This window comes from Microcebus murinus, chromosome 11 (genome assembly GCF_040939455.1).
Source record: "Microcebus murinus isolate Inina chromosome 11, M.murinus_Inina_mat1.0, whole genome shotgun sequence".
NCBI lineage: Eukaryota > Metazoa > Chordata > Mammalia > Primates > Cheirogaleidae > Microcebus > Microcebus murinus.
The window spans coordinates 8,251,236-8,277,795 of record NC_134114.1 but is presented as its reverse complement, the minus strand read 5'-3'; the positions used below and the strand labels follow the sequence as shown (position 1 = coordinate 8,277,795).

The 26,560-nt window shown below is 45.3% G+C and overlaps 1 protein-coding gene across 3 annotated transcripts in view; it reads left to right on the top strand.

Moving 5' to 3' along the window:
- The window catches only part of CTNND2 (catenin delta 2), an 862,752-nt gene that overhangs the window by 709,150 nt on the left and 127,042 nt on the right, over positions 1-26,560 (top strand). For all 3 annotated transcript variants that reach the window (XM_076007934.1, XM_076007935.1, XM_012790278.3), the window contains exons 13-14: positions 16,903-17,020; positions 22,313-22,498. In XM_076007934.1, the coding sequence (XP_075864049.1) occupies positions 16,903-17,020; positions 22,313-22,498 (304 nt within the window). The remainder of the gene's footprint in view (positions 1-16,902; positions 17,021-22,312; positions 22,499-26,560) is intronic.

The window sequence follows — 26,560 nt, the reverse complement described above, 5'->3', positions numbered from 1 at the left end:
GCCTGGTCAGGGGGACAGAGAAACGCAGAGGAAAAGATCTGGACGCTGAGTAGCAGGTGGCTGAGTGAAGAAGAGGGAAGAGTACTCCAGGCATGTGCCCTGGTTAGGACTTTGAGTTTGACTCAGTGAAACGGAAGGCCTTGGAGTGGAGGAGTCACACTACACTGTACCTTTTGGAAGAGTCACTGTGGCCACTGTATGGAGCTTCCCGGGGAGCAGGGGGTGTGACGGCAGAAACAGAGGGAACATGTGAGGAGTGGTGGTGGCATGAGTGAGGCAGTGGCCATGGAAGAGGATTCTGGAAATGCTTTGAAGCTGCAGCTGACCTAATGTGTGATTGATTGAAAGTATGTGTGCAGGGAAGAGGAGGGTCTGGGATGAGCAACACACATCTGTGCCCCGGGTTCTACAGGGTTTTGGTGAATAACAACTTAACCATTAAGAAGCCCCCGAAGCAAGCCCCAGCCAGCACCACTGTTCTTTTTCCTCATTTCAGTCTTATCTCCTTTTTCCTCTTGGCTTTTTGCATTTTATCCTCTTATGCATCTCTTAATCACTGTGGCCACAAATATACTTAGCAAAGGCCTTTTTCACGGCTTCCTATTCCTATTCTGTTCATCACCAGTTTAATTCAGAGTCTCCATGGCGAAGAACAACCACACACAAAAGTCTAAATGCCTTTGTTCATTCTGGCTGCTATAACAAAATATCTTAGACTGTATAATTTATGAATAATGGAAATTTATTGCTCACAGTTCTGGAGGCTGGGAAGTCCAAGATCAAGGTGCCAGCAGTTTCAGTGTCCAGTGAGGGCTGCTCTCTCCAAAAATAGAGCCTTCTTGCTACATCCTAACATGGCAGACGGGGTGAGCAGGCTCCATCAGAAATCTTTTATAAAGGCACTAATCCCATTCTTTAGGGCCCCACCTCTTTTATTTTTTTTTAACACTGCTTGTAGCTTGGGAGGCCCCACCTCTTAATGTCATCACCTCAGGGGGTAGGTTTCAACATATGAGTTTTGGGGGACATACCAATATTCAGAAAATAGCAGTGACCAACACTAATTGAGAGGTAGATGTCTCCAGCCACCACTGTGATGTGGACCAGGTGGACAGCAGGGGGCCAGGCTGTGGCTGGTCGGCAACTGCACGTAACCCACAGCCTGCTGCATGGTGGTTGGTCAGTGCTGATGGAGTGTCAGCCATAGGCACACTATCCTTTAATTCTGTCCCTGTGGTAAAAAAGATGGGGAACCATTGCTCCAAGACAGCAGTGATTCTATTTCTTTGGAGTTAGAATTACCTAAAACTATGTATTTTATTTTTAGCAACATTCTGTAAAAATACTCCATGGTGAGTATTTGTGAATAAAATTAAAATATCGCCCTGTGTTTCTTGGGGAACTTTGGCAAATTATTGGATTAAATGAAGTCATTTAATCACTGTCCTACTAGTCTAGTAGCTAGTGTATTTGTATGGTATATAGGGTCCTCTCTCTGCATCCATTTTCTACAAAGATTGCATCTACTCTGTCTTTTCTGTAACTGTTTTTTTCCTTACTGATCGACAGATCTCTAAAACCTTTCCGTATTAGTATTAATGCATAGAGAAAGATTGATAAGAGTAATTATATGAAGATGAGACTTAGAGAAATTTTGCATTTCTAGATTCTGTTTTCTAGATTCTTTCTATGGGGCATTGGTACCTTGACATTTTTCCCACGAGGTCATTTTATATAGTTTGGACCAGAGTTCTAAGAATCGTTTACTATTCTATCGTTGTACTATTTACAAGGAACAATGAAACCCGAACAACAGTTCTGCCCTGGGCTGATGGTGGGGGACACAAGTCTTCTCTTTTGTTTTCTAGTTATTCTCAGGGTGGCCACCAAGCTGGTTAACTACATAGGTCTTAAATAAAACCTTAAAACTTGCTCAAAACAGACAGTGACACACATACTATAAGGGAGTAAAAGTCCTTTCATTGCAGCACGTATTTAATGTCTATCCTCATAGACAACGGACCTAACTCTTCGTGGCAAATTTGCTACCAGTTTTTAATGATGCTCAGTGGCTCCTCGAAGTGTCTTTGCTAGTTGACCTTTCTATGTAGCTTTATAATTCTTGGATTTTTGAGTCATTACTCCCTTCACATCTGAGGCAGTAAAAGGAAATCGTGCACTCCGCGGTGCTATTTTCCTTTACTCATGCTGCGTGCCAGCCACCTGGTGGTAGTAAACCAAGACAAGCCACTCTTAGGTGTTACCAGGAGTGGGTGAGAAGGTCATTTAGCTCACCCTTCTTGCAACGAGAGGCATCTAAAAATCCCGATGACTGCATCTCATCTTAGCATTCAAAGCATCTAAAATGCCCTCATCTGAAGATAAAAAAAAAGTTTATCTAAAATTTTAAAAAATATTTTAGCCAGAAATGCTAAAATGAACATTTATGAAAAATATTTTGGTGAGGTTTTTGGGGGTTTTGCTTTGTTTTGTTTTCTCATGTGAGTGTAGTAGTTTTGCAATGCTGCCGTAACAGGTTATCGCAGACTTAGTGGCTTAGGGCATCACAAATGTATTACCCCAGAGTTCTGTACATCAAGGTGGCCGCCATAGGACTTTTATTGGGAAACTCTGGGAAGAACCTATTTCCAGGCTTATTCAGGTTGTTGGCCAAATCAGTTCCTTGCGGTAGACAGAGTGCCCCGTTTCCTTGCAGGCTGCTGGCCAGGAGTTGTTCTTAGATTCTAGAGGTCACCGTGTCCCTGGCTCATGGCTCCCTTCCTCCTCCTTTCCTCCTCTCTCCTGCTCCCTCTTCAGCCAATCAAATTCTGACTCTCCTGCCTTCCTCATCTGCTTTTAAGCATTCCTGTGATTACATTGAGCCCAGCAGGACAATCCAAGGCCATTATCCTACCTTAAGGGCAACTGATTAGTAACCCTAATTCCATGTGCAAAGCCCTTTCCCAGCAGTGCCTAGACTAGTATTTGATTGAACACCCAGAGAGCAGGAATCTTGGAGGGATGTCTTCATATTTCTCCCTGCCACAAGGAAGGAAAACAAGTGCAGTCATGACGATAATGGAGGCAGACAGACTATCCAGGTGACACGGCACCTTTGATTTTAAAATGCAAAGACTCATTAAGCTGCTGTTACCGACTTTTCCAACATTTTTCCTAAGTAGCCATTAAGACCAGTGCATAAACTTGAAAGACTTTATTGGCTCTTCTCTCTACAGGAGCTGGCCCCCGCCTTCTTATAATAAATCTTCCAGAAATTTCTGGAAGAAATTTTAAAATGTGTTTTATTAATTAAGATTAAATATATATCCTTCTCCCTTTCAGAAGAAAAATAACAGGTGATCTTAGTTTTACTGTTTTCTGTATTTTTTCTTATATGAAGTATATTTGTATTCTTACAGTTTTTCTTCCTTCTAACCCCTACCACCTCCACACTAGACAATTTTATTCTAAAACTAGGAGAGTGGTGCACAGAATTCTTGGTGATCATTAATCAAAAATTTCATCTGTTTCCAGAGTATGGTATTCACCTAGCTAGAGCTATGTAATAATCTCTGACCAAGTTAATTGGGGTCTGGATTTTCTACCATTTATGATATTCTTTGGCCCAAGTAAAAGAGTGGGTTGTCAAAACTTCCAAATTCATGAGATAGGAATTAGTAGAGATGGATACATTTCTAAGAGATGAAAGTTGGTTTTTATTTTTAATCACATCTTTCCAATCTGGACATGGGGCTTAAGCCGTTTTGATCCAAACACTGTTTCTATTTGCATTTTTGCCACAAATTGAAGGAGCCTTTCTCCAGGGAAGAAATGTAAGAAGACTATTTTAGTCAGTTTGAGCTGCCATAACGAAGTATAATAGACTAGGTACCTTACAAACAACGGACATGCATTTCTGACAGTTCTGGAGGCTGGGACTCTGAGGTCAGGGTGCCGGCCAGGTTGGGTTCGGGTGTGGGCCCTCTTCCTTGTTGCAGGTGGCTGACTTCTCCTGTGTCTTTGCACAGCAGAAAGAGGGCAGGAGAGCACTCTGGGCCCTTTCTTATGAGGACATTAACCCCATGCATGAGAGTCGTTATGCTTATTCTCTTAATCACCACCCAAAGGCCCCACCTCCTACTGCCGTCACATTGGGGATAAGAATTTCAACATGTGCATTTGGGGGGACACAAATCCTCAGTTTGTAACAAAGACCAAAAAAAGGAGAGGGAGATGGATACCCCCAGGAGGAAGTGGCTGGAACAGCAGAATGGCAGAGGCCTTCTGTTTCTCCTTCTCTACTTTGTGGCTGCATATTATAGTCACTTAACCCCATCAGATTGGACAGGGACAGTGGACAGTGTGCTTAGGGAAATGCTGGTGGTTACTGTCCAACTGTGACTCCCCAGTAAGAACAACATTGGGGGTGGGAGGGGTTGCAGAATGGCACAAAAGAAGGGGATAAGACACTGCAGTGTCTGCAGTTCCTTGTCTCTTTCAGTATTTTGGTGGTGGTTATTGGTATTCAATAGGCTATCGGCCAACGATCAAAGCAATCGTGAAAACAAGAGATACATCTCAAGGAAAACTTACCATCTAGATAAGTGAGCTTTTAAAAGTCACATTGATTCCCAGCTTTAATAAGCCTTTGAAGTACAATTTGTTAAAATTTCCTGCAAGTAAATAAATTGGAAGATTACATGACTGCATAGGAATTAGGTGATGAAGTGCAATGCAAGTTAGAAAGGTTGTTTTAATAATAACTATTAATAATCCAGCACATAATGCCAAAGCTTGAAAGTCTTCAAGCCCACAATCTGACATTTAAAAGGCAGGTAGCCAATTACCTATAATCCCTTATTAATCTGTTTTGTTCTCCTGCTTCTTAGAAGATGGAGGACCCAAAAAACAAGGAATTGGACTGAATAGGTATTGTTCATTATTTATTTAGCCACATCATGTACATATTTTCCTGGAAGCCACCTGCTTGCTGAAGGGAATATTGCATCTTTATTCCCAATCTTTCTTGCATGTTAATTAATTATATATATCTTAAAACCCAGGTTTTATGACTTGTCATAGGAAATCACATTTGATTGACCAGGAATAATTTGGTTTAACAGAGAAAGAAGAGAACACTAGTTTGCATTCATTTTTTTAATGTAATTTGCATTTCTACCCATGACATTTTCTTTTTGCTATTGTTGCATTTGTAATTGGACCGTGGCTGACAAGTCATTTAGCAAGGGTGGAAATCTTCACTGCAGTGGGGCTGGTAATGAGTGGACTTGGTGGGAAGTTGAGGTGCCAGCATGCAGGTTGGAGATGGGGGGCTTCCAGTGCATGATGCAACCACAAATGCACCAGGGTAAAAGTTTTGGGGTGTTGGAACACAGGGTAGGTGGGCCTTGGCCCAGGGGACTGGACCACAAGGCACTACTCCAAGCTCGAGAAGTGGTCTGGTCACCAGGAACTCAAGGCCTGGTATACAGCACACAGCCCAAGTTATACAAGTTAGGCACGAGCCACTGTGAACGGCGTGTGAGTGTTTGTGGAGCACAAAGGACCACATGCACAATTAGATTCGCAGTTAATGGTTTTAGCCACTCAGCATCCACCCTTTTCTTCCCTCTGATTTCCTTGTAATTTAGCCCAATGGGAAACTTTCAGCAGACATTTCATAGAGCAGTTAACTCTGTGGCGACCATCAATTTTAATTGGAATCATGTAGCTAAAACCCTAGGTAGTACTTGACAGCGAGAGGGTGTCTTTTAACTCAGGTATTTCTGGTTTCGCGCTGGGCTTCTCTGGAACAATGTTCCCTGATGCATGGCTAACTCCAGAAGGCATGGATCCAGGCAGTCTTTAAAAGGGGCAGTGTTTAATAGTCAATGAAAGAGGAGCTCATCTGTCTCTTTCTGATGGTTTGTATTTATGAGTGGCTATGGGGGAGTTGGGGGGGTGAATGTAGCGACCACCCCTTTGAGTACAGAACAGCAGCAGTGTTCACTGCTGGCCCCAGTAGGTAGTTGGTCTTTAGCCACTGAAGCATTCTGTCCCTGCAGCTCAGCAAAGCAATTACCAAGCCATCATTGTCCTGATTTATAAAGAAATTGCCTTCCTTGGGAGAAGACAGTAAGGTGCATAGTAATCCAAACAGCAAGACTGTGCTAATCTTTAAAAAAAAAAAAAATTAGAGAACCTAATTTCTTTGGAAATCGTTCTGACTTGGCTGTGATGAGGCTTTAAAAACATGTATGCAGACAGAGACATCAAGAGGTTTTCAAGTGAATTCAGCCTTCCATGATTCCTACCCAATAAAAGTTTACAGAGGTGTGGCTAATCCTAATACTGTTAACACTGCTTGGTACTTGTGGTTGGTGTTGCAGATAATGTTCTGGGAATTGTCTTAAAATAATGAGGCTGCCTTGTAGACTTCACTCAGGCAGGGCTAGGAAGCTGCCTCATTCCTCTCCTTTATAATCCAGTGTACTCATTCTCCAGGCCATACAGAATACCAACAGCGGCACTTTCTGTTCTCTGGAAGCTCTGAAGACTTAGGTTTCCAGGTTTCTGGCGGGAGTGAAAGCTGTCACCCAAGCGGGAAAGCAATCTGGACCGAGCTGATGCCCACAAATTTGGTGGCAGTCTTGTAGCTAGATGTCAGGGGTAGGGCAAAATGTGTTAAAGCAATGTAATTTGGCCTCAGAAAGTGCATCACCGTGACATCACATCAACGTTTCTTGTGCAGAGGGCTTTAGCGTGCTCTGAGTGGCATGGGACGGTAGCCTGGCCTTGCAGAGTCGCAGGCAGGTATGTCCTATGCCCCCACCTCACTCCCACCACATACGTGTGCTCCTAGGGAGAATTTTGATTCTCTTATATATGTGGCACTTTGGTCTTGGGCAAAGTAATACAATTATTTCATTATCTAGAAGTATCTTCTTGAAACTTACACGAACGCACGACCAGATAAGCCGTTTAGCAGAGAGGGAGTGGGATGGGAGACACGAGGAGGGACCATGCTGAGAAGAATCCCGTTTGCCCTTGAGCAAAGCGAGCTGCAGGCTCTGTATTAGTTTCCTTTTGCTGCTGTAACAACCGTGTGGTTGTTGGTGACTTAACACAACCTTGTTGTTGTCTGTGACTTAAAACAACGCAAATGTATTACCTCACAGTTTCTGTGGCTCAGAAGTTTGGACACCGGCTATACCAGTTTAAAGTCGAGATGAGCTGCCCTTAGAGAGTGGCCTCTCTGCTCATTCCCTGTGGCTCCCTTGTATGTCAGAACCAGCAGCAGGGAGTGGAATCCTCGTACCTGGGATCTGTCTGTCTTCCCTTCTGCTGCCCCTCTGAGAAAGCAGAGAATGTGCTCTGCTTTTAAGGCTCATGGGATTAGGTTGGGCCCACAGGGATAAGCCTGAGAAATCTTCCTATTTTAATGTCCATAATCTTAATTTCATCTGCAAAGTGTTTGTTTTTTCCCCCCAGGTAAGGTAACCTATTCACAGATTCTAGGGATTGGGGTCTAGATGTCCTTGAGGGGCTGTTATTTAGCCTGCCACAGTCTGTCTTCTGGCCCCAAAAGATTCACATCTACGCCACATACTTTCACTCCATCCCAAAGTTCTCAAAGATTTCTTCCCATTGTAGCATTCACTCAAGGTCCTAAATCTCTTCAGCTCAAAAGTCCAAAATATGGATCCTCTAAATCAGGAGTGGACGAGAAATCCGTTAAGTGCAGCTCCTGGGGAGCAATTTCCTACCTGTCTGTGGACCTGTGAAAATAAAGAAACGAGTTACCTGTTCCCAACACGCAGTAGCAGGACAGACGGAGTACAACAGTCATAGACATTCCGGTTCAAAAAGGAGAGGGGTATGGAGTCACAGCTTGGAAATCCAGCCCAGCAAACCCCATCAGGTGTCAAGGCCAGGAACTTACCCTGTACGTGTCATCCTCAGCTATGCTCTCTGGGGAAGACGTCAGAAACAGGTGACCACTGCAAATGCCTCTTCAATGACTTGAGCTCAGCAGACAGGTGGCGGGAGAAGTCTTGCTTCTGCCCACTCTTGGTTATCGCCCAAATGTCATACCTTTTCACGTGCATGTTGCTGCAGAGCTACAAGAGATAGGAGTGGAACCTCTGGTGATGGGGTTCCCAGCATTCACAGCGACCTATCTGGGCTTCCCTGTAGCCAGATGTCAGGAAGGTCTTGGCACAGGGAATGCAGTTTGGTAAAAGAGCATTAACAAGATTCACCCTGGTCAACCATGAGCTAGACACAGTTGTATAAGACACAGTGTGCTGGCTTAGTATACCAGGTTTAGTACAAATGGAGACGTCTGTGAATTGGCATCTGCCACCTCTCCCTGTCAGGCCCTGTCCTCTGTTAACACCTATGGTGGCCTGTAGACCCCACCTGTGCACAGGTGTGTTTGGATGGTCTTTGCACAGACTGTTCACCTGGAATTGCCCCAAGCCCATGATGTAAGTTAAGCCTTGCCCTTGAAATTTAAAAGTAAATTTATATATTTTTAGTAATTTCCATTGAATTTGTATGGAATGCTTTCTTGCTGGAAACACATTTATTGCACTCTGCATCCTTATTTCTTAAGTTTGCAATGCATGACCTGCTGCTACAAATGTTAAGGAAAATAACTGATGTCTAAATGTACACAATTACAACTCAAGGAAAGACGGTACTGAAACAGATGAAAGTAACATTTCCAGCGGTTTCAGGCTGTATTTGTTTGCCGTGGCACTTCTAAAGAAAATTGGTTCCCAGATTCTTCATATTGCTAGTTACACGCTGACAGTGTCATGTTTAGTCACGGCAGCTATATTTCTGTTTACCTCACTGGACTGTGACCTCCTGAAGGTCAAAGGCCAGGTATTCTCATCTTTTTATCCTAAGGCTTGGCACTGGATGTGGAAAAAGCAGGTGCCTCGTCAAGATTGGTTGGTTTGTTGATTTGAACTTTTTCCCTGGAATGGTTCCTCAGGGCCCATCTGGCAAAGCCCATAACTCCTCCAAAAGTTAACTCAACGTTATTTATTACAGCAAAAAATTAGAAATAACCTGGATGTTCATTAATAGGTTAATAATTTTTAAAATTATGCATCATGACCTATTTACATTTGAGACACCAAAAGTCACCCAGTGACTAAGGTAGGTCTATAGGTACCGTTGAAAAAGAATCAGTGATACACTTTTAAGTGATAAAAGCTAGTTGCCTGAGGAGCCACTGTGGTCCAAAACAAAACATACTTATACAGTTTATTTATGAGTATAAAATCATCTCGAATGATAAAAACCAAACAGTCACAGTGATTTCCTTGAGGGGAAGCAAAGGGGGCAGATTTTCACTTTTACTGAAACATTTGCCCCATTTTATTAATATTTTTCCATCAGTTTTTAGAGTTTTTAAAAAATGGATGACTACAGTAGCCAGTGCCAGTGTGAAAACTTCCGTTCTTTCCTTTCCACTTGCACACGACACATTCCACGTGGCGTGGCGCCTGCCGTCTTTCTCCCTCTTGGACGGGAGGTGTCCCGTCAAGCCACAGCTCAGTTAACGTTGGTAGAGAAGAAAGTGGGCTGCCTCGTGTTACCGCACATCTCCTGCGACGTGCACACCACTTCTAGTGCCACCTCGCAGATGTCCTCAAGGCAAGGAATGTGCCTTCACAACCAGGCAGCCCCAGCTGCAAGCACCACACCAGGTACATGGAGAATCCACCTTTGCTGACATTTTGAATGAGCCAGTTGCTCCCTTTTGGAAGAGAAGCTGCCAATCAAGAGGATGAGCCCTGATGGTTTTGTGGCGGCAACTCCTCTGCATTCAGAAGAAAGAGGACGGGCAGACATGGCAGGGATCCTGCTGCCCCCGGCCCCTGCAGCCTCTGCACCTCAAGGGAGGGGACCTGGCTGGATGACTGTCACCACACTGATGGCCAGCTGGAGCCAGCCGAGCCAGCTGGCTGGGCAGAAAACCCCTTGCTTTCCCACCCCTAAAGAGCAAAGAGGAGGGTTTCCCACACAGAGGGAAAGTATGGGCACTAGGGACAGTGACTTTGGAACCTGCAAAGTCTCCCAAGGCCTTTCACGGGAGCGCGCAAGGCAGCGCTGCTGCTTACCCACAGATGTGAATATGTCCGATTCCTGAAACCCAAACTCCAGACTCAGGAAAGCAACGTGGTATTCAAACCAAGGGCTGCCCAAACCACTTATTTTGATTAGAAGTTCTTAGACTATTTGGAGATCCTAGCCTGAGAATATAATGAAATTTCTGTACCTTTATCACAAAAAAAGAATCACATTTAACCTACGCATAAAAATATACAAAACTTTGAACCCAATGTCAGGGGTTCAGGGCCCCCTCCTGAATCCTGTAACAGCTTCAGATGAGAATCTAGGGCAAAGGTTAATCATACCGCTGACCTCATCTCTGTATAGCTTTGAGTAACAATGGGCTTTATATTTTTAAAAATGTGTTGAAAGAAGAAAGAGGAGGAAAAGAAGCATGACAAAGACCCTACGTGACCCCCTAAAGCCTAAAATATTTACCCTCCAGCCCTTTTCATCAAGTTGTACCCCTCTGGTTTAGATGTTCATGGATAGAAAGACCTCTTTAAAATTCAGTGGTTTTGGTGGAGGCGGAAGTGAGCACACGTCATGGGAGAAAAGCAGGATTGAGGCGGTTTTCCGTCTCCAGGCTTACAGAGGTCAGATAATTTATGATAAATTCATCAGGTGCTGAGTAGATGATTAGATGGATGGCCAAGAAGTTAAGGTGATCCATATTTATAGTCTACTTAGATCTCCCCTCACACATTCAGTGTTGCTTCCAGACATCCACAGGTGACTGTTGGCAGCCTGTGGCCCCTCGTCTAAATGCCATCCCTGTTGGGTGTGGGGCCATCATGCCCCCGTCCTGTTAGGAAGAACCACCCAAGTATCGTTCAGAGCCCTTATGGCACATAGCACACGGTAGACAGTCACGTGGCTTCCTGGTCGTTCATTAACATTTCAACCCTCCGCTGTTGAGTTTCCTACCATGGGCTCCGAGTGGCCCTCGCAGTCCGGTGTGTGGAGCATCACCTGAGGAGCAATGGAACACACTGAGTCTTGGGCTCATCGAAGCAGCAGAAGGACCTGGGCCTTTGTATTTTTATCAAGTCCCAAAGATGATTCTGATGCAGCAGAGGTTTGAGAACCAGTGGGCCAAGCACATGTTAGGTGTTAGGGAAACACACGCCGAATTAGGTCCTCATGGAGCCCAGCTATCTAGAGCAGGTTTCTCAACCCGACACTGTCGGTGTTCTCTGTTGTGGGGCCTGTTCTGAACATTGTAGGGTGATTAGCAGCAGCCCTGGACACCTCTCTACCCACTAGATGCCAGTAACACCCCCCAACACTCGCTCAGTCGTGACAAACAAAAATGTCCCCAGACACTTAGATGTTGTCGAATGTTTTCTGGGGGCAAAATCACCCTGGTTAAGAACTACTGGTCTAGAAGGAGACGGACCTGAGAAGCATCATGTGCTCTTTCACTCAGCAATTAATCAGCGAGCTCCTGCTGTGAGCTGCACAGTGGGTGGTAAGGCACAAACGACCAAATACATTGGTCCACCTCCTGCCCCCAGTGTCAGGTGAGACCAGCCTCGAACATCAAGTGTAACAGGTGCTCTAAAAGAACCTTGTGCCTGGAGCTACGAAGGAGGAAGTGGACGGGCAGAGGCAAGGCTTAGCCAGTGGCCAAGGTGCTCTGATTGTCCCTAGCAGCTGGGACCGTTGGAGTCAATGGCTTAGAGGTGGAAGGAAGGACGTTCCATAAGGAGGGGCCAGTGTGTCTTGGGAACCCCAGACAGCCTGTCCGTATCCTTGATAGAGCATCTAGAGCAGGGGTCCTCAAACTTTTTAAACAGGGGGCCAGTTCACTGTCCCTCAGACCGTTGGAGGGCCGGATTATAGTTTTAAAAAACTATGAACAAATTCCTATGCACACCACATATCTTATTTTGAAGTAAAAAACAAACGGGCAAAAACACCCACATGTGGCTCGTGGGCTGTTTGAGGATGCCTGGTCCAGAGGCTCTCAGCTCTGCCCTAGGGGTTCTGGGTATTCCCAGACTCAGGTCTGCCACCCTGATCTGTGTCGTCATCTCTGGTGGTGGCTTCTGCCTCTGCCCCAGCCTGCTTTGCTGGGTTGGCATCAATGCCATACTAAGCATGTGGCTTCATACTACAGCTTTGCCTTGGACTATCTGTATTCCTTAAAATAAGCTTAGCTCTGCTCTCTGACATCCTCTGGGCATCCCAGCTTCATTCCTCAAACCAGTATGTAGTCTCAGGAACCCTGAGACGCAGGGTCTGGGTTCTGCTGATTATGAATTGGGAGATGGACGCAGGAGCCCAGTGAGCACCTGCCCAGACAGGTGGGGCAAGCTGCTGGGCATGAGTGATCATAGCTGGGCATGAACCCAGGGCTCGAGGGCATGAGGGTGGGCTGGGGGTGAGATGACTCCAGTGGAGGCCAGATCATAAAGGCCAAGGAGCAAGTCGGATATGGGGGAGTGGAGGTAACAAGTTACAGGAAGAGAAACTAGACTTGAACCACAGCATGAGAGCTCTTCCTCTGAGCCTAGGGTGTAAGTAGGTGTGGAAGTGGGGAATATCTGATTGACTTCAGGCAGCAAAATTGTGCAGTCCTCTCCAGTACTCAATCGATATTAGGAACAATCATAAGAAAGTTCATATATCAAGCGGAATAGTTTTACTCTCTGTGTTATGCATTACCTTCGATTGCTTTTTCTTTCTTTGCAAATTAGGACTGCCCTGAATAATCCAGAATGGGGGTTATAGGGGCAGAACACAGACTACAGCAGAAAAAGCCTGTATTCAGATGGTGGAACAAACACCTGGTACTTATTCTGTGAGCACAGAGGCAAATCAGTCATGCTGTAGACATGCCACCAGTTTCCTGAATCCCAATATGATGGAAAAGCTGAGTGCACAAGTAATAGCCAACTATGCGTCAGGCACTCAGCTGAGTGCTGGGTATACATGTAAGCCTAAATAATTCCCATACAAAGTCAGTGGTGATCAGTAACAGAGATCAATACCAGAGCTAGGGGGCTGTGAAGAGAGAGACTAATTACAATCTCATCCCTTGGTTTTCACTGTGGTTTGATCTCTCATATCCAGGCCATCTGAAGCAGACACACATCTTTCATCTCACAGTCACTCGGTTGAGTTGAACATATGGTGCAAGCTCCACGCCGTATCCTATGAGAGCACTATGTGTTGAATTTGTTTTAAATTACGTGCAGCCAGTGATGGAGGCTCAAAGAAATGAGATGTCAAATATCACTTAAGACAGGGGAAAGGAAGCAGTTTCATTAGTTGCATTGGAATGAAAGGTTGATCTTTTAATTGAAAGATATAAAATTTATTTCATTTTTATCTATTAGATAAAAAAGATTATATAGCCTCTAAGCAGAAACTTCCAAATAACATACCAACTGATAATTCAATCAAGATTATAGAGCTTACTTCTAAGGATTAGATATTATACACATCTTCGTGCTTTTAACAAGTAATCTACAGGTATTTAATAGTATGTTTATGCACAAAATTTTGCTGCATCAGTTTCAAGCCAAACATGGTGTCCACATGACGGGCAGAAGGTGATTGGCTCGCTGCCAATGATAGTTTCATAGTAAACGATAGTTTCATAGTAAAATGTGTAGACACCAGAATTTCAGCTGTGTTAAAGTTGTGATGGTTATAGTTTTATAATGTGCTGCTAACATGATTATAATATTTTAATCATAAACTGACATGACTTTACCTTGACATGTTGATCAACAGTCTTAAATAACAACAATAAAAAGCTGAAATACCATAATTGAATGAATCATCTTCTGTTTGAGGGGAAGAGGAAGAGGAAACCCTCTTCTTCTCCAACGTGAAAACCAAAGATTCCCTTTAGATATTCCATGCATTCAGGAATCATTGATTAAAACTGGAAACCCAAGCCCAAAGGCTTATAGGAAACCATTACCCATTGAAAAGAGATAGTACATATAAAAAAATATATACTGAGCCTCAACGTACCTGCCAACACGTGGTAACTCCTTTCTCTGCTCCGTATCACAGGTGTGTGGTTGTATGTGTATACGTGTGTGTGCCTCAGTCACTCCCCTTCTCTGCCGGGAACCTTAAGTTATTCGCCTTTCTCATTTTTCAATATATTATGCATTTTAATATAGTCATCAATCAATACCTTTTTAAATTCTGGAGGAGACTGAACTAGAATCAAACGGAAACTAGAATAAAGAAAGATGCTGAGATTAATGTTGGCAACTTCTAATGTTGGTTAAGGTGTTCATTCCACTTACTTCCTATTGGTTGGCCCTGCACATTTATTGATTACTAGTGAGATCAGGGCTGATCAATAGGAAGTTAATTGGTGAATCAGGAGGCAGCCCGCCTCCATCATAAGGACATTCAAGGAAGGACTGAACACACCAGTCAAGGAAGAGTGTAGAGGATGTTTTGGACTATCCCATGTTTTCAATCCTGAATTCCACAATTCTACACTTGGAAATACAGTCTGCTTTGCCAACCCATAAAGAGTCTCACATATATCACACGTTGCCATCCAGTGTTCTTCTGGCCAAAGAGATCTGGTTGGAATTATTGACAAACTTACTATTTTAATAACTTCAAAGCTCAACCTGGTGAAAATCATTTCAAGGAGAAATGGTCTAAAATGTTATTTTAAAAGGGTCATCCTTCTAGTCTAAAATAACACCAATATGCCTCTTACCACTTTTTTCCTAGCAGAAAATTAGTTCTTCCCTCGCCCCCGACCAGACCAGAGGTTGTGTCAGAAACAAAGGTCGGCCACCACAAGGTGGAATTTAGAAAATTTTACGTAAAAACGCTGTCCATATTTGCCTAGTTATATTATCTATGAAACTGAGAAATTCTGTTTATATTTGAAGATCAGTAAATGCCAGAAATACTAATTTGAATTGAATAACCTTTCCCAGCATTGCATGAAAATACTGACAGATCCTACTTAACACGTTGTATGGAACTTTTTAGATATCCAAGAAAAAACATTTATGTTCGGTAGCATTTTAGCATTAGGCCTATTTTATTTTATTTTATTTTATTTTAATTCTTAACAAGCCGGCCCACCCATGTCTCCCAGGAGACCTGAGCCTTGCTGTTCCTCCCTTCTCTGACCCCGGCTTCCTCCCAGCTCCCCGACTCTTGAGCAGTGTGGCCGTGGGCAGCCGCTCAGGCTCGGTTTGCTCATCTGTGAAACAGAATTAAGTACAACAGCAACAGATGATTTGAAAAGGAAGTGAGCATGTCTGTGTCAATTACAGTGGGCTGGAGATTCCTTCTATTCAGCTTCTCCAGGCTGTGTGCAACCTCAGGGATTCTTGGAATCTGCCCCACAGTTGGCCCAGCAGTCAGCAAAGAACACTGCCCTCCCCAACCACACCCTCTCGGGGCATGAGAATAATCCTATCTTCTTACAGGTTCTTAACATCTGCATCACCAAGGAGAAGCAAGTTATCTGACTACACCCAGACTCTCTGGGTGGGAGACTCCAGCAATCTGTACTTCACATGCCCCCTGGGGATGTTGATGGTCCCAAACTTTGAGAACCGCTGCCCTCCTGGTCTCTCTGTCCCAGGCTGGAGTGCAGTGGCGCAATCATAGCTTACTGCAGCCTGGAACTTATGGGCTTAGGCATCGCTCCCACCTCAGCCTCCTTGGTACCTGGGACTATAGGTGCACCACCACACCCACCTCCTTTTTGTTTTTTTTTAAATACTTTTTGTAGCAAAACAGAGGTTTTGCTATGTTGCCCAGGCTGGTCTCAAACTCCTGGCCTCAAGTGATCCCCCGGCCTCAGCCTCCCAAAGGGCTGGGAGTACCAGCTGGGGTGAGCCACTGCACCCAGCTGCCCCCTTTTTCTGTCATTCTCCCCAACGATCTCTAAATTCTTTCAGTCCCTATGTACCTTCCATTAACTCACCACTCCATCCTCCAACCCTCACAGGCTATATTGTCCACAGTCATTGCAGAAATTGACTACTGCAACCAAATCCTAACCATGGGGAGGAAAGGAAGCACATATTCTCAGGTAGTGGAGTAACTAAATGCACCCTGAAAATTCACCTTTGATTAGGATCATCTTGAGTCTTTGGAAAGGCTAGAGAAAGACCTCCCTGCTTTGTACCAGGCAGTCCATCACAGCAGGCTGTCTGTTGCCTTAGCTCACCTTGTGCTGGTATAAGATAGAGCTCAGAGCAACACCTTCCCGTAAGAGGTGCCAGGCACATCCCAATAACTCAGCTGTCACAGAAACCCAAAACTATGTCCTTAGAACATATTCCTAGAAATCCACTTCTGGCTGGGTCAAGGTAGGTATATTTTTGCCACAGATGAATTTAGATCTCTAAAATATTTCAGTAAGTCGCAAGCTCTACCTTTGAAACTGTTTCAGACTTCTCAAAGAAGAAGAATCCTTTGAATCAAAAAGCTTCTGACTGTAAATAAAGTAACCCTTAAGGTCTGTCAGAAAGTCTTCCATTCTCAGCGGTTACAGGACCCGGGCAGATCGCGTCTTAGGAATTCCATGTTGTCTGTTTCAGGAGTTGCCTTCCAGACACCTGCGACTTCTCCAATGCTAGGATGTGTTGATCGAAGCCATCCCTACTCATGAAAGCTATATGCTTGATAAACATTCTGAAAAAGCAATAAACAAACCATAAAAGCGTGTTCTCTAAAACTATGAAAGGAGACAGGCGTGGCAGGATGTTCGTTAGGTGACACCTGCAGAGATTGCTGACGTGGCCTTTTGCTTTGCAGGAATGTTAGTTCGGCTGGAGAGGAGGCCCGCAGAAGGATGCGAGAGTGTGACGGGCTCACGGATGCCTTGCTGTACGTGATCCAGTCTGCGCTGGGGAGCAGTGAGATCGATAGCAAGGTTTGTTGTGTTTGCATAGATAAAGCGTGTTCGAGAATAAAGACGCCCGTGGGACTGAACAACAGCTAACAATAATGGATAGCGAAGGCAGTACTTTCCTTCTGAACTCTGTCTTGGTTTCCTTATAAGAACACAACATTTTGTAGGCAGGACTTCTCCTGCCAGCCTAGAACTAGGTAGCTAACTTTTAATTTAGCAATGAGTAAAAGTTTAGATTGTTTATAGATTACTCAAACCACAGGTGTTCCGGATGAGTGTATAAACTTTTGCATACAACGTTGCTCACAGGCTTCTGGTTTTTATTTAATACAATCCACTTTCCAAAGAAAAAAGGATGTTAAAACTACCTGATATTTGAATAATCCCATATTACTCCAAGTTAGCCTTTTAACAACTGTTCATTGTATTAAGTACCTGTTTAAAAGGCCTGCAAGAGCTAAATAAATGTCACCATGCTTAATAAATGAGCTACCAACATGTTAAATCATCAATGCCTAGCCAGTGTTTTAGTTCAGGAGCCAACATAGAACTGGGTGGGCTTTTCTAGTGTTTGAGCTATTTTGTTTTGTCTCAATTAAATTAGTTTTGATTCACTCTAAATATAAATAACTATTATAAACACAAACTTTACTGATACTTTTAAAGTAATACACATAATGTGATATTTTAATAAAGGTTTCTCAAGAGCCACGCTTACTGCCCTTTGGGGCTGAGTTATCTTTGTTCTGTGGCTGTCCTATGCATTGTAGGATGTTTAGCAGGATCCCTGGGCTCCACCCACTAGATACCAATAACAGCCTCTTTCTGTTGTAACAAACAGAAATGTCTTCAGACACTGCCACGTGTCCTGTGGGGAGCAAATCTGGCCCTGATTATGAACCGTGGCCTTAATTCTATGGTTTTCAACCCAGATTCTTCATCAGAATTGCCTTTGGAGTGTTAATAAAAACATCTCCCCACACCCCATGACAACGGTCCTCTGAATCTGAGTGTCTAGTTCTGGTGTCCAGTTTTTGCACCTTTACAAGTTCACCAGATGATTCAACGTGCACCTTGGATTAAGAACCTGCCTTAGCAGACGAAGCTTTGAAATGGACTCTCTGATCAGGAGTTTGTTGGAATGTAGTTTAGTTGTAAAGCCAGATAAAGCAAAAGCAAGAGTGATTCTAGTCGTGTAGTTATTCACTGGCTTTGGGGATAAGTTAGCACAGCACTTCCCAACCTTGACTACACATGAGAGTCACCAAGAAATTTAGAATGTCACTGTGGCCTGAGCCACCGTACTCCCCACCGATTTGGACCCAAGAAGACTTCTGGGACTCCAGCCCTCTGAGTCCTAGTTTGGCCCTGTTATGAACGCCACTTGCCACCTTACTCTGCCGCTCCGTTAGGTCTGCATCCACTCATTTACTACGTGTTATTAATCTCAGAGACAAATATAACGTAATAAAGACCAAGCATTCCCCTTTTGTAAAAGCCCTTAAATGGACATTTTAGACCTTTTAATGTCATTGAGGGGAAAATTAAATCTCTAAAGAAGTGACTAGTCGAGACGTCGTCCTGAGTGTTTACTGATGCCTATTAGCACACTAGACACATGGTTCTTAAAAGGGCTGCAGAAGGTGCATCACTGAAGACGGCTTCCTAATGGTGAAGGAGAGAGGCCTTGGAGGACTAAGCCTCTTCCCATGGTGGGTACCCAGAGAGCTGTAATACCAGCTGGCCTTGCAGTTGAAAATGAAATAAGAGTCAACAGCCTGGTGCCTTGGCCAGGGGTGCCTGCTCTGTCACTGGAGTTTTAGACAGACTTCAGGAGCATGTGTCACGAACCAGCGTGCTCATTGGCACAGGTACCTTTTTCTGATGTTTCAGATTTCTAAAACTCTCAGGGGACCTTGGAGGTCATCTCTTTTAATATCCACGTTTTCCCCAAAAGAGGAAGTTGAAATAAGTGGGAGTGTTCAGGGCTGGAGTCAGAAGACCCAAGACATCCCCGATGGCATCGCAAGAGCCCCGAGCTGGCATTGGGACAGGGCCGGCGGACTGTGCCACCCCCAGCTCCCACTGGCTGGAGGACCATACCCAAGTGACCTCAACTTGGTGACAAGGAGGATAATCATAGCTGAACGCCAAGGCTGTTGAAAGGATCGGATGTGACAAATTACTCAGCGATGCTCTGCTGGCCGGACTGTGCCTGTTGAGTTTTAACGTGTTATTACTGTACTGTAATTTTCCACTCAGCCCTCTGCTTGGCCACTTCTGAGCTTTCACGATGACAATTTAGGGGTGGGGGTGGAAATGAATACACATTCTCTTTAAGGCCAGAGAAGCTAATGAATAAAAGAGTCTGGATTCCATGCGAGCGTGAGGCTCTGCTCCTGTAATTGGGACAGTTTGTTGAATGGGTAACATATGGTAGAGCACTCTACAGACAACTTCCAAATTAGCCCTTTGTAATAGAAAATAAGGAGTCAAGATGACCCCGGTGATCAAGAGGAACTGGTGAAAGCGCTGTTGACAGCAGTGACGTCCCAAGCACAGCCACCAGCTGCCGCACCAGCAGTAGGACGCTGGCGTCCTATGTCTTTTTTTCCCCCCTTTTCCCTGTTGCTTTAGAGCAAAGCTCTTGAATTGGTAACTCACCCAAAGCAAGCCAGGCTGCTAAACTCCAGGAGGCTTAATGAGAGATGAGTCTGATCCCTGTGAACCCCTCTCTCATTTCGCCTCCCTACCCTCCGCCACCCCCAGCTTCTCCCCTTCTCCCCCCAGCTTCTCCCCCTCCCCCCAGCTTCTCCCCCTCCCCCCAGCTTCTCACCAGCTGCAGGCAGATTATAAATTATTTCTCAAAACTGCTGATTTATTCCCCAGTCGCCGTTTGTTAAACAGGGGAACGGCGATGCCCCCGGGAAGACGAACGGCGGGGATGAGAAAGAAGTTTATTCTCCCAAGTCTCTGATGTAAGAAAAATCAGTTTGAGCTGATTGAAAAATCGTTCTGACTTAGGCCACCACATTCTCCCGCCAAGGAGAGACTTTTCCCTCTGTCACCCGTCGCCCTGTGTTTACCTGCTTCCTCGCCGGTGCCTTTTTTTGATTCTGGGAGGATGCTTGAAATAGAAGATCAAGTTGACTCAAAGCCTGTGGGATCAGCAGCGCGTGGAACCTGGGAGAGCTGACAAGGAAGGCCTAGCGTGGCGGAGGCCCCCGAGACCTGCCCTGGACGCGAGCTGATGTCCGTGCCCCACGTGACGGATAAAGGGCGCACGCTCGCTGCCTTTGACCCGATCCCAGGCGAGAGAGGGACACAGAGCAGGGCAGGTCTGCCCGTGCCAGCCCTGGCCCAGGACTGCAGAGCAGGGGCGCGATCGGGTCCGGCTACCTACAGCTTCGGCCCTTCGTCCGGGCACTGGAATTGTGTCCCCTGCCTTGGAGGGTGGCTGTTACTTAGCAGACGACCGCCAAGTTGCTGTGCTTTTTAAAACAAAACTTGGCTCGCTTTAACATTTTCCCCATCATTATTTAGTCCTTTCTAAAAACTGGATTTTTTTTTTTTTTTTCTGTTTTACTGTGGTTCGTCAAGTCAGGGACAAAGGTCAGTCTTGTCTCAACCAGCAAACTTTTTCCGCACAGGGTCAGAGAGGCAGTATTTCCGCGTTGTGGGCCACGCAGAGCAGTCTCTGTCCCTGACGCTTCATTCTGCTGTCGCGGCGTGAAGACGGCGCGTGAACAAAGAGGCCTGACTGTCCTCCAGTCAAACATCACGTGCCATGGCAGGCTCTGGGCTGGTGCAGGCCAACCGGCGGGCTCCCTTTGGTTGATTCCTCTTCTTAACGATCGGAACTGGTATTTTAGCAAATGCTTTTGCCCAGGCACTACTCAAAGAGCTGTATCTATTAACTCGTTTGAACTCTGACTGCAGCCCTTTGCAGCTGGTACAATTACCATCACCCACCTTTACAAATGAGGAAATAGAGGCACAGAGAGAGCAAGCACTTTGCCCAAGGCCACACAGCTCTTAAATTGCAGGCCCAGGACTGGAACCCAAGCCAGCTAGCCCCAGGTCACAGGCTCGGGACCTCCGAGCTGTGCTGCCTGCCCCCGTGATTAAGGATATGAACCCGTGTGTAGCATTTCCTGTGCCCAGGCATTCTTCCCAGAACTTCCATGCTGGACTGGTTTCCTTGTGCTGTGTAACAAATAACCACGAAGTTAGTGGCTTAAAAACAACACAAATTTATTATCTTACAGTTCTAAATGGGTCTCAGTGGGATAAAATCAAAGTGTCACAAAAGCTGGTTCCTTCTGGAGGCTCCAGGGGAGAATGTGACTCCTTCCCTATTCCAGTGTCCAGACGCTGCCTGCGATTCTTGGCTTGTGGCCCCTTCCTCCACCTTCAAAGCCAGCAATGGCCGGTCACGTCCTTCTCACATCACGTGGCTCTGGCTTTGACCCTCCTGCCTCCCTCTTTCCCTTCCAGGACCCCGTGAGCACGGGGGCCCACACGGACAGACCAGCTAATCTCCTCCTCTGGCTGTCCCCACTCCACCAGCCACATAACCTAACACAGCCACAGGCCGCAGAGAGCATTCTGCCCACCACCCACACATACCTTAGCTCACCCAGCGCACACAGCAGCCTGAGCTGTGGGTGCGATGATGATCATTTTATAGAGGCAGAGATCGAATCCCAGGGGTGTTGGATGCATTGTCCAGAGTCACGCAGCTGGTAGAGACCAGCTCTCCAGCGTGTGCCCTTAACTACTGCTTAACCTTTTTGCTAAGAAAATAAGAGCGTCAGCTGTCTCAAAAACAACCAGTAGACTGAAGACATTATGGCCCCAGGTGACCCGGCCCCTCACCTGCCTGGGACGACCCTGGCTTGCCCTGTTGCCCTTTTTGACACCCAGAAAGTGCCCCAGTGGACAGTAAATATTCGTGTCACCCAGCAGAGCTGACCGAAATCCAACGTCTGTGTTCCTCACAACCTCGACCCCCAAGCCCCTCTCACAAGTAAACGTCAGTCAACAGTGACAGATATTTGTAGAAGTAACTGTGGTTGATAAGTAGTATCTTTGTAGGGGAGAAAAGGTCTTGAGACCTTTGCAGGTTTCTCTAAATTCTTTGCGCTGTGGCTGTCGGAGGATCTTCAGAGGCCAGTGGCTAAACGCATCCGAAGAGATGCCGAAGTGCGGGCGCGGAGATCGATCGCCTTTCCGGGGTGGAGGACTGGAGTGCTGGTTTGTTTCCATTCATTTCTCCTCTGTTTCCCTTTTTGTTTTGTTTGGGTTCTCCAGACCGTTGAAAACTGTGTGTGCATTTTAAGGAACCTCTCGTACCGGCTGGCGGCAGAGACGTCTCAGGGACAGCACATGGGCACGGACGAGCTGGACGGGCTGCTCTGTGGGGAGGCCAACGGGAAGGACGCCGAGAGCTCCGGGTGCTGGGGCAAGAAGAAGAAGAAAAAGAAATCCCAGGATCAGGTGATGTGGGCTGCTCGCAGCTGCATGCAATTATCCCCTCCCCTAATTACAGCATTAATATTTCGTCTGCATATAGAGAGAGACACAGCTCTGCATTTTCAATGCAAAGTAAAATCACTGACGCGTCTGCACAATTTTCCTGTGGGAATTTCACAGCTGAGACGGTAGAACATTAAGTGACGTCCCCCACGTCTTGCAACTGAGCCAAGATAGGAAACTTTAAAAAAAAAAAAAGCCACCCAAGTCCCAGGCAAGCTCTGACATCCCAGCTCTTAGAGTCGAGGTGGACCCAGGAGCTGATTTCTCCATACGTTGAGCTACACATTTATTGAGGCCCTTGTCGGAGCCAGGCAGGCGCCACACAGGTGGCCCGGATGCATGAATGGGAGTCGTGGCTTAAGAGGGGAAGCTGAGAGAGCCAGGCGCAAAATCCAACACGTATTTGATAGCAGGTTTTGAAATGTTTTGATGTGCAGTCTTGCACTTGCTGTTGGATATGGGAGGTAGCAGTCTGAGATTCACAGCCTTTCTAACAGGATGACATTAGAACCTTGGCCTTGGGGGACAATTCAGATGAATTCAGAATGCCGTCCAGCTGGAGAGGGACGCCTCTTCAAAACAGAATGGCCCTCACGTCCCGCAGTAGGGTCCCCTGCAGAAAAGCAAAGCCCGTAGACAGCACCTCTCAACCCAGGTGCGTCAGAACAGCCTCCACTCCTGTCCCCTGGAGCCTCTGGGAGACGAAACCACACAGCCATGGGCCCCACCGGCACAGGGAGTGGTGGGAACAGGCTACCCATTCTGCTGCCTGCCCCAAACCCTGCCACCAACGATGTCCCCGTTTCTCCCAGACACAGTGGTCTCCTGTCCAGCCTTCCCCAGACACTGAGGTTATATATGCAACCTTCCCTGGACACTGGTCACACGTCCAGCCTTCTGTGGACACTGTGGTCATACGTCCAGCTGCTGAGGGTCGTGCAGACCAGGATCCAAACTGTTATTGAGAGCAGACCACGGAGAAAGAGGGACAGGAGCCACAGCACTCTCGTGCCAGGCTTTGAATTCAGAATAAATAATGCAAATAAAAATGCATTTGTTTAGATCACAGCACACAATTTTCTAAACTATTTTATAAATAGTTTAAATATGAACTATAAACAGTTTTACTTCAAGTAAAAGCTAAAGAAAGTATTTTATTTAGAGTATTGATTAATGGGAATGCATTCTTAAACCTAATTTCTGAATCTCCCTTGAATTCATCAGTGTTAACATTTTTTAAGGTCCTGGTTCTCTAGCTATTTGCAGCCCCTGAGGGCTGCCCCAGGGACTTCCCACAACTCCTGGATGTCTGTGTTCCAGCTCATGCATGCCTGTAATTTAGGGGAGTCATGCTCACTGCCTCTCTGATGGCAGCCTTCCCCACCGAGAACTGGATTCCCATCCCTGCTTTCTCCTGCTTCGGGTCAGTGCTCTGTGTCCTCCATCCTGTCCCAGAATCAGAGCAGCCTTTTTTAAGAGGGATTGAACCGTGGCTTCTAACTTGGCCACTTAAAAGTCTCCCACCAGGGGAGTGTTCATCCGCAGGTATATACTGGACACCTACTAAGTGCCAGGCATCATGCCAGGTGCTGCCTCATACTTCAGTTTTGCGCCTGGTACCTAAGGGGGCCAGACCATTATGGGTTCTGAACAGTTGCGATTTCAAATCAACTGAAACATGGGCTAACCGAGGTGTAATGGATTCTTTTCATCCTTTCTTTTGCTGCATTCTATTACATGGGCCCACTGCCTACCCTGCCTTCTGCTGGAAATGTGAGCAAGCATGATAAATGTTCAAAGGGAGAACAGCATCTAGGCAGGAGTACGGCACTTCCCAGCTTGGCCCACGATCATAATCTCCCAGGTCTCACCCGGGACGTTAGGACTCAAAATCTTCTGCAACATCTTGGGGTAACTTTGGAAGGCAGATTTGGGAAATTGCATTAATACAGCATTAGCCTGGGCTAAAGAGACTGAGGTTGAATTCACTCTGATTTCAGGGGTTTTATCTTCAGGGTTTGAGCTGTTGCTCAGATTCCAATGTGTGCATCCTTCTCATGGTCAATATCGTTTTCACTTGTGTCTCATTTAGTAAGATTCTAGCCCTAACACCAAACCCTGTCCCCAACCCTGCCAAAATGCATTTACATGGATTTAAACCTTCCCAGGGACAGATGAGAGTAGGAGTTGATTTGGTTTAGAAGTAAGAGGTCAGACCAGGCGCGGTGGCTCACGCCTGTAATCCTAGCACTCTGGGAGGCTGAGGTGGGTGGATTGCTTGAGGTCAGGAGTTCAAAACCAGCCTGAGCGAGACCCCATCTCTACTATAAATAGAAAGACATTAATTGGCCAACTAATATATATAGAAAAAATTAGCCGGGCATGGTGGTACATGCCTGTAGTCCCAGCTACTCGGGAGGCTGAGGCAGGAGGATTGCTTGAGCCCAAGAGTTTGAGGTTGCTGTGAACTAGGCTGACACGATGGCACTCACTCTAGCCTGGACAACAAAGCGAGACTCTGTCTCAAAAAAAAAAAAAAAAAAAAAAATAGAAGTAAGAGGTCAGAGGGGAAGGAACATTCATGGAGTTCACCCATGATAGAGGCCTTCTTCCCAGGTGTTAGTCACCTCCATGAAACGTTGACTGAGCAGTTTTACAGACTCAGAATGCTACATTTTGAACCATATTTCTTGACATTGATGAGCTCCTTTCCAAGTTGAGCATGATAAAGGTATTAATAGAATTTCATGATTTTTACCAAAAGCCTAAATGAAAATTTGTATGGTTCATTTGTTCCACTTTTTTCTTATAATGTTCTTCAAGGAAAAAAAAAATATTTCTTCAAGAAAGTTTTGCAGAAACTTCTAGAAGTTAAAATACAGTGGAATATTATTTTTTATAAAGAAGATTTGATGTTATGCCAAATGAAAATTTTTAAAGTTCTTTAAGGTGTTCTTAATTAATACAAATATATTTATAAGTGCCAGAAAATTCATTATCAACTTCAATGTAAAAAGATAACAAGTATGCTTGTTTGAAAAGTTATGTATAAAAAGTTCAGTATCTTGTGTTGAGTCCAATGCATTTAATAATGGTCAAAGTAAAAACTAGCTTGCATTTAAAGACTGGTGGAAGAGAAGCAGAGCTGAAAGGCCCGGAGATGGGAGGAGAGTCAAGGCAGAATGTAAGGTTAAATGCAGAAGGAGAGGAATAGGAAGGTGTCATCAAATCCAGTGTGCCACCTGGCATGGCGGCCAGCACCTCTGTAAGGGATGCAGAGGGAAAGAGCTGGGTCTAGGTGGCGCCACCTGCTGGGCAAGGTTGGCAGTGGGGCCAGCTTGGGGCCCAGCAGGGAAATAGCCGTGCTTAATAACCCAGGCGTCCCTCCAGTGCTTTGCACCGGGGCAAGCAGTCACCATTCCAGCTAGGAGTCAAGGAGCCCAAAGGAATCACAGAATGGCTGCTCCAAGGGAGGGCAGGTGCGAAAGCCCTAATTCATCACTGTTAACAGGTCACAGGATGGTGGGCAATGGCGATGTTCCAAAGCCTCTCCAGGACAAAGCACCCCCATCTTTGTGAACACTAGGAGTCGCAGGTTACCTGCAGGGCCTGGAAACTGATCTGTCTCACCTAGAAGCTTACAGAGAGTTCAGGGTTTACAGCTTTAAAGATGGTCAGATATCATGCATACCCTGGAATCTCTACTACACATAAAGTCAGGTTTTTGAAGAGTATTTAATGATTAGAGAAAATATATAATACAAGTAAAGTGAAAGCAGCAATATAAAAACAGGTGTGCATATAAATATAGATATAGGTGATATAGATAAAATCTGGCCAGTTTTGTAATATGTCATATGCAAATATAAAATACTATATGCATATAGTAAATGTATAGGTTTCTAGAAAAGCAGAGTAACATCAAACAGAAGATAATGGTTCTTTTTGTATTTATGTATTTATAAATTTTCTACAATGGAAATTACATTTAATCTTTTCAAATGGCCTTTAAAAATAATGTTT